The 7,998-nt window shown below is 63.7% G+C and overlaps 1 protein-coding gene across 4 annotated transcripts; it reads left to right on the forward strand.

The window, feature by feature from the left end:
• Positions 1-7,998, forward strand: FSTL3 (follistatin like 3). 4 transcript variants are annotated; one of them, XR_012428142.1, is made up of 6 exons: positions 1-134; positions 1,390-1,575; positions 4,141-4,356; positions 5,637-5,864; positions 5,954-6,572; positions 7,028-7,998. XR_012428142.1 is itself a non-coding variant. In XM_074025127.1 (5 exons), the coding sequence occupies exons 1-5, from the start codon at positions 32-34 to the stop codon at positions 6,110-6,112; spliced, it is 987 nt and encodes a 328-aa protein (XP_073881228.1). In that variant the 5' UTR covers positions 1-31; the 3' UTR covers positions 6,113-7,998. The 4 variants fall into 4 exon arrangements, 3 of the variants coding, with proteins under 3 accessions (XP_073881228.1, XP_073881229.1, XP_073881230.1); XM_074025127.1 differs by having other exon boundaries at positions 4,141-4,451; positions 5,954-7,998; XM_074025128.1 differs by having other exon boundaries at positions 5,954-7,998.

Consider the following 7,998-nt stretch of genomic DNA (forward strand, 5'->3'; position numbering starts at 1 on the left):
AGTCGGTGCCGCTGCCGTCTCTGCGTTCGCCATGCGTCCCGGGGCGCCAGGGCCACTCTGGCCTCTGCCCTGGGGGGCCCTGGCTTGGGCCGTGGGCTTCGTGGGCTCCATGGGCTCGGGGGATCCCGCGCCCGGTGAGTGGGGCGGCCAGAGGGGCGGGCGGGGCGGGCCACCCACGTGGGGCTGCCCGGAATGCGGCCGGGGGGACGTCGGGGGGCGCGGCGGCGGTGGGGGCGAGGGCGGTGTCCGGCGCAAGCTGGAGCCGGGAGGGTCTGAAGGGGGGTCACCAGGAGGTCAACAGAGCAGAGGTTCCTAATCACAATGACCGCTGACATTTATTGAGCGCTTAGTGTCTACCTCTCCCCTCCCTGAACCCGTGCCATCCCAGTAGTGCCGGAGCTCTCTTCATCTCTCTTCCAGATGGGGAAACTGAGGCTCAGGGTCACACAGACTGTAGGCGGCAAAGCCAGGGTTCTAGCCGCGACCGTCTGGGTCGGTCCTGGTGCCCTGAGAGGCAGCGCTGGGTGTCTGGAGCCAGGCCCTCCAGCTGGGGCTGAGAGCTTCCCCGGATCCTGGGTAGACCAGGCATGGAGACTCACACCTGGGACTTGCCGGGAGGCGCCAGGCAGGAGACGGCCCCACTCCTGGCCTCAGTTTCCCCTATGATGGGTGCCAAGGTGCTGCATTCCCCAAACTGGTCCCTGGCAGTGTCTGTGAACCACCGAGCACTCTGGGAAGGGGGCTGTGGCCGTTCCTGCCCCCAGGGACAGGGGAAGAAACTGGGGGCTCTCTGGCTCCCCACCCCCCATCCCTGCAGCCCCACCCCACCCCAGCCCCGCGCCAAAGGGAGAGCAGAGCCCCCTCCCCGAAGGCCACGTCCCTGGGGAGACAGTGAGCTCATGCAAGGGGAATGTTCCCAAGTTGGAGTGAGTAAGAGGCGGGCCAGGCGGTGGGGGGGCTGCCAGGCGCGGGGCTCCACGTGCCCTCGCCCTCGGGTGCTGTCTAGACAGAGGGCAGAGGCGGGAGAAGCGGTTCCAGGGCCCGCTGACCCTGACATGCCCAGTGCCTGGCGTTGGGTGGTGTTTGACGGGTTGGGCAGGGTGCCAGCCCCCGGCCTGGGGGCTCGGAGGGAACGAGGGGGGACCTCCTGGGATGGGTGAGGGTTGGTGGTGAGGGTGTTGGGGGGGGCATAGAGCTAGAGGGGAGGAGGTATCTCCAGGGACCCGGAGCCAGGGTGGGGACCCCCATGTGGTTTTCTGCCCCTCTTCCTGGGTTGGGGTAGATCATCCCATGCGTAACTACTGAGCACCACCTGCATGCATCTGTGGGCGGGCCAGAAGCTGGGTGTCAGGAGTGGCCCAGGAGAGCACCCCATCCCCTGGCCCGCAGGTGGTGTTTGTTGGCTCCAGCAGGGCCAGGAGGCCACCTGCAGCCTGGTGCTCCGGACTGACGTCACCCGGGCCGAGTGCTGTGCCTCTGGCAACATTGACACCGCCTGGTCCAACCTCACTCACCCGGGGAACAAGATCAACCTCCTTGGCTTCTTGGGCCTTGTCCACTGCCTTCCCTGCAAAGGTGAGACCCCAGGCCAGAAGCAGGGCAGGCATCTCAGCTCAGGACCAGCCAAAAACAGTCACGGTGGTCGAGGGCAAAACATGCGGGGCTGAGCCTGTCACAGGGGTTGCAGGGGGGATCCTGGTCTCAGAGAGGGACTGGGGGCACCTCCCAGTTCCCAGGCTTCAGTCTCTTGCAGTTTAGGACTCAGGAAGAGGCCCTGAGGACTCCCCACGTGGCTGAGCCTTTGCTGGGGCTGAGCTCTCTGCCTGGGTGGCTCTTCGATAAATGTCTGGCTTACACCTAGCTCCTGGGAAGGTGGGTTTGCCATTCTGGCCTGTGACCCCAAATGTCCACACCAGGGACCTTCACTGCAGACTCCAGGGTCTGTGGTGGGGTTACAGCTGCATGATTAACAAGCATTTGCCTCGGGACCCAGTTTTTTTTTTTTTTTTTTTTTTTTTTGAGATGGAGTTTCATTCTTGTTGCCTAGGCGGGAGTGAAATGGCACGATCTCGGCTCACCGCGACCTCCACCCCCCAGGTTCAAGCGATTCTCCTGCCTCAGCCTCCCTAGTAGCTGGGATTATAGGCGTGCGCCACCACACCCGGCTAATTTTTTGTATTTTTAGTAGAGACGGGGTTTCTCCATGTTGGTCAGGCTGGTCTCAAACGCCCGACCTCAGGTGATCTGCCTGCCTCGGCCTCCCAAAGTGCTGGATTACAGGCGTGAGCCACCGCGCCCAGCCACTCGGGACCCTCTTCTGAGACAATGCCTTCCCCATCAAACTAGGGGCTCTTGGGTGGCAGAGAACGAATGAATGAGTTAAGATATATTCTCCGCACTGGAGGATGAATTTTTTTTTTTTTTTTTTAAAGACAGAGCCTTGCTCTGTCACCCAGGCTGGAGTGCAGTGGTGCGATCTCGGCTCACTGCAACCTCGGCCTCCTGGGTTCAAGCGATTCTCTTTCCGCAGCCTCCTCAGCGGCCGGGACTACAGGTGTGCGCTGCCACGCCTGGCTAAGTTTTATATTTTTGGTAGAGACGGGGTTTCATCACATTGGCCAGGCTGGTCTCAAACTCCTGACCTCAAGTGATCTGCCAGCCTTGGCCTCCCAAAGTGCTGGGATTACAGGCATGAGCCACCATGCCTTTGTTGGGGCACAACTTGAAGGAGGTGGGCATTAGAGCTGGGGTGTTGGGGGATGTCTAGGAGTTTGCCAGATGGAGTCAGTATGGGAGTGGGGATCAGGAGAGAACATGGCTTGAGGTTAGGTCCTGGTGGGTGGGGTGAGTCAGAGGAGCCAGGGGGAGGCTGGAGCTGAGGGGTGCAGACCCGAAGGCCAGGCTGAGGAACTCTGTTGGCCTCTGAGATGTGATTAATCCCAGATCAGCCTGGCTGGGTGGTCCTGAACTCATTGCCACATACCCCTGGCTCCCTCCAGACCCCCCTCTGGCTTCTGGGAGAAGGACAGACTTCAAAAAGTGCCTGGCCTGGGCATGAGTCGGCCCAGGACCCCCCACCCCCAACCTCATCTGGCCGCCCTGGGGACGGGAACTCAGGCCCCCTTCCGTTCTCGCTTGTATGAAAGCCATCCTGGCCAAGCATTTCCAGATGTGCCTGTGAGCCGCTGTGCGGGGGCCGCCCAGGTGTGGCCCACATGCCCTGCAGGGCTGCGTGGGGGGCGCTGGCCATCCTCTAAGGAGTGCCTGACTGCCTTGTAAGTGGGGCTCCCCCGTCAGCCCCGCTTTACACACAGAGAAACTGAGGCTGACACATAAACAACAGCTGTGTTCAGAGGCCCCACCAGACCCACAGACAACAGAAAGGGGATCGGTCATCTGGGTCCTGCTGCAGCTTTCAAGCTGAGGTGCTTGGGTCCCCTGCACTCATAGCTGCGACCCGGCCTCAGTTTCCCCATCTGTAAAATGATGACTTGGGAGGATGCAATGAGCCTAGGTGGCGATGAACATCACATGAAAAGCGGGGGCGGGGACCCCAGAGAGAGTTTCCCTAGCAGGACCTCAGTATCCCTGCCTGAGCAGTGGGGCTGCGGGGCAACTCCTGGTTCAGAGGCCTAGGGCTGTGGGCGGCGCCCTCCCCTGGAATCGCTCCCCAGGCCAGGAGGGGTGTCCAGAGCCCCGCCCTCCCCGACGCCTCCTGGGGGAAGATTCCGGCAGCCCCAGACTCGCGCCTGGCAAGGGCGGAACACCCCAGGCTGACGCAGCTGGGGCCCCTCCGGCCTTCCCAGAAAAGCGCGTGCATCGGGGGCAGACGTCAGCCAGCTACAAGGAGGAGCGGCCCGAGGCTGCGTAGCTCCGCCGGACCCCGATTCCGGGCAGAGACCCCGCGGCCTGCGCGCACCGAGCCCAGCCCCCGCCCCCAGCCCCACCGGTCCCGCGCCCCGACCCGTAGCCCTGCCCCTGGGAACCCGAACGCCCCGACTCCGACTGACCCTGACCTGGGACGGCGCCCCCGCCTCCGCCCTGCAGAGGGGGCGCAGGGAGGGGCCCCGAGGCCTTCGCGCGGCCCCACGCCCGGGAACCTCCCATGCCCGGCCCCACGCGCGTGTCCTGTGTCCGCAGATTCGTGCGACGGCGTGGAGTGCGGCCCGGGCAAGGCGTGCCGCATGCTGGGGGGCCGCCCGCGCTGCGAGTGCGCGCCCGACTGCTCTGGGCTCCCGGCGCGGCTGCAGGTCTGCGGCTCAGACGGCGCCACCTACCGCGACGAGTGCGAGCTGCGAGCCGCGCGCTGCCGCGGCCACCCGGACCTGCGCGTCATGTACCGGGGCCGCTGCCGCAGTACGTGGGGGCGGGGTCTGTGGAGGGGCGGGGCGGGCCTGGGGCGGGGCGGGACCTACCAGACCTGCGCATCACGTATCGAGGCTGCTGCCGCAGTACGTGGGGGCGGGGCCTGGGGCGGGGCCACCCGGACCTGAGCGTCACGTTACGGAGCTGCTGCTGCAATGCGTGAGGGAGAGGCCTACGTGACGGCCCGGCCTCTGGGGGCGGGGCCTGCTGGAGGGGAGGGGCCGTTGCCGCAGTACGTGGGGGCGGGGCCTCCAGCCCACTATATGTCACGTGGGTCGCGGTGGGGCCTAATTAAGGGCGCGTTTACACTTCCGAGGGAGTATTACGGGGTGGGGTCTTTTGTAGGGTTGGGATTTGGAAAGTAGTGGGCCTCCGGGGCTCACATTGGGCGAGAGGTATGTGGCATGGTCAGAGCGGGAGTGTGACGCAGCGAGGGGCTTGTGGGTGTAACCAGAAGGGCATGATGGAACCAGGGGGTGAGACTTTGGGTCATGGAAGGGGCGGGGCTCTTGACTGGGGCGTGGTTCCTGGGTGGAGATGGGCGGGGATTTGTGGGTGGAGCTTGGGTGGGCGGCCCCGCAGTCGCGGAGGGGCGGGGCTTTGGGTAACAAGGGTGAGGGCTTACGAGGAGGTGTGGCTCCTGGGTACAATGGGAGGGGCAAGGCTTGTGGGTGGAGCCTGAGGGGGTTGGTTGGGCTCGTGGAGGGGCGGGGCTTTGTGGGTGGTAAGAGGGTGGGGCTTATGGCTAAAGCAAGAGGTGGGGCTTCTGGAAGGGGAGAAACTCCTGGGTAGAATCGGAGGGGCAGGGCTTGTGAGTTCTATGGGGGGTTGGACTTCTGGGTAACAAGGGGCGAGGCTCGTGGGAGGAGCAGGGTTTCTGGGTGGAGCCTGATTGTGGGCGGGGCTTTGTGGTGGTAAGGGGGTGGGGCTTATGGCTAATGTAAGGGGTGGGGCTTCTGGAAGGGGAGTGACTTCTGGGTACAATCGGGGGGTGGGGCTTGTGGGAGCTTTAGGGGGTGGGACTTTTGGGTAACGTAAGGGGCGGGGTTCCTGGAAGGGGTGTGGCTCCTGGGTACAATTGGAGGGGCAGGGCTTGTGGGTGGAGCTCAAGGGGTGGGATGGAGAGGGGGGCTCATGGGGAGGTGCGGGGGGCTTGTGTCCTACCAGAGGGTTTTCTCAACTTGGGGGTTAAGGGCAGGTCTTGGGGCCAAGAGCCCTGCGGGGTTCTCAGCGAGATGTCTCCTGAACTGTCCCTGGCACCTGGCCTGCAGAGTCCTGTGAGCGCGTGGTGTGCCCGCGGCCACAGTCGTGCGTCGTGGACCAGACGGGCAGCGCCCACTGTGTGGTGTGTCGGGCGGCGCCCTGCCCTGTGCCCTCCAGCCCCGGCCAGGAGCTTTGCGGCAACAACAACGTCACCTACATCTCCTCGTGCCACCTGCGCCAGGCCACCTGCTTCCTGGGCCGCTCCATCGGTGTGCGCCACGCGGGCAGCTGCGCAGGTGCAAACGCAGGGCGAGGGCACAGACCTGTCCTGGGGGCCGGAGAACCCCCTGCCCTGCGCCCTCAATGCTCTTATCCACCCTTGCAGGCACCCCTGAGGAGCCGCCAGATGGTGAGTCGGAGGAAGAGGAAGAGAACTTCGTGTGAGCCTGCAGGACAGGCCTGGGCCTGGTGCCCGAGGCCGCGCCCCACCCCGTTATTTATTGCCACAGCAGAGTCTAATTTATATCCCACGGACACTCCCTAGGGCCTGGATTCGGACCACTTGGGGATCCCAGAACCCCCCTGGAAGGACTGAGGAAAGGAGGCCTGGGGGCCGGCTGGTGGGTGGGGTAGACCTGCATTCCGGACACTGAGCGCCTGATTTAGGGCCTTTCTCTAAGAAGCTCCAGCCCCTACCCTAAGACCTATTGCTGGGGAGGACTCCACACTTCTGCTCTGCTCCTTTGGGGATAAACCTGTTAATTATTGCTACCATTAAGAGGGCTGGGCATTCCCTGCTGGTAATTCCTGAAGAGGCATGACTGCTTTTCTCAGCCCCAACCATCCTAGAACAGGGGCCTTGGGCTTAGGCCAGGAGGAGCAGAGGAGGTCTAGCCTGGGTGAATACGGAGGGTCTAGCCTGGGTGTGTAAGGAAGGTCTAGCCTGGGTGAGTACGGAGGGTCTAGCCTGGGTGAGTACGGAGGGTCTAGCCTGGGTGTGTAAGGTAGGTCTAGCCTGGGTGAGTACGGAGGGTCTAGCCTGGGTGAGTACGGAGGGTCTAGCCTGGGTGTGTAAGGAAGGTCTAGCCTGGGTGAGTACGGAGGGTCTAGCCTGGGTGTGTACGGAGGGTCTAGCCTGGGTGTGTACGGAGGGTCTAGCCTGGGTGAGTACGGAGGGTCTAGCCTGGGTGAGTACGGAGGGTCTAGCCTGGGTGTGTACGGAGGGTCTAGCCTGGGTGAGTAGGGAGGGTCTAGCCTGGGTGAGTACGGAGGGTCTAGCCTGGGTGTGTACGGAGGGTCTAGCCTGGGTGAGTACGGAGGGTCTAGCCTGGGTGTGTACGGAGGGTCTAGCCTGGGTGTGTACGGAGGGTCTAGCCTGGGTGTGTACGGAGGGTCTAGCCTGGGTGAGTACGGAGGGTCTAGCCTGGGTGAGTACGGAGGGTCTAGCCTGGGTGTGTAGGAGGGTCTAGCCTGGGTGTGTACGGAGGGTCTAGTCTGAGTGCGTGTGGGGACCTCAGAACACTGTGACCTCAGTCCAGCAAGCCAGGCCCTTCATGAAGGCCAAGAAGGCTGCCACTGTTCCCTGCCAGCCCAAGAACTCCAGGTTCCCCACTGCCTCTGTATGCCCCTTCCCATCCTGCGAAGGCCGTTGAGAAATGCCCAGTGTGACCCATGGGAAAGGGCACGGCCTGTCCTCCTGACACGGGCCGTGCTCAGCCACAGAACTGCCCAGCGCCTCCCCTGCTGCCGTCCACGGTCAGTTTCCTAGGCGACATCACATGGTCTCAGGCATGCGGCAGCCAGCGGCAGTTCAGCGCAGGGCACTGTGTCCAGCGGAGCCCAGTCCACTTTGGGGGGACTCCGGCAGGGACCACGGACCCCTGCTCACCCACTGGCCCCGAGGGGGGTGTAGACACCAAGACTCACGGATGTGTGACATCTGGAGTCCTGGAGCCGGGTGTCCCAGCAGCACCACTAGGTGCCTGCTGCCTCCACGGTGGGGTTCACACCCAGAGCTTCTCGGTCCCCTACATGTAGCCCGCCCCGGCTACATGCCAGACCTGCCTCACCCACCAGCACAGCCGGAGCTGGCGACACCAGCCAGGTGCTGGTCTTGGGCCAGTTGTCCCACGACGGCTCACCCTCCCCTCCATCTGGGTTGTCACTCAGAATTGCCTACCTGTGCCTGCGTGTAAACCAGAGCCTCAGACCAGCTATGGGGAGGGGGACAATGTGGAGGAAATCCAGCTTCCCCGGTCTGGGGTGAGGAGTGCCGGGAGCTTGGGCATCCTCCTCCAGCCCCCAGGTAGTGCCTTACCTGTGGTGCCCAGAAAAGTGCCCCTGGGCTGGTGGGTCTACGGGGGCCTCAACCAGGCAGCCCTCCCCACTCTGGGGCCCTGCCTCACCAAAGAAATAAAGACTCAAGCTATT

This window comes from Macaca fascicularis, chromosome 19 (assembly GCF_037993035.2).
Source record: "Macaca fascicularis isolate 582-1 chromosome 19, T2T-MFA8v1.1".
In the NCBI taxonomy this organism is placed as follows: domain Eukaryota; kingdom Metazoa; phylum Chordata; class Mammalia; order Primates; family Cercopithecidae; genus Macaca; species Macaca fascicularis.

Coding starts and splice junctions, on each gene's coding strand:
- FSTL3 (XM_074025127.1), top strand. CDS start 32: ATGCGTCCCGGGGCGCCAGGGCCACTCTGGCCTCTGCCCTGGGGGGCC. Junction 135..1,389: donor CTCGGGGGATCCCGCGCCCG/GTGAGTGGGGCG, acceptor CCTGGCCCGCAG/GTGGTGTTTGTTGGCTCCAG. Junction 5,865..5,953: donor CCACGCGGGCAGCTGCGCAG/GTGCAAACGCAG, acceptor CCACCCTTGCAG/GCACCCCTGAGGAGCCGCCA.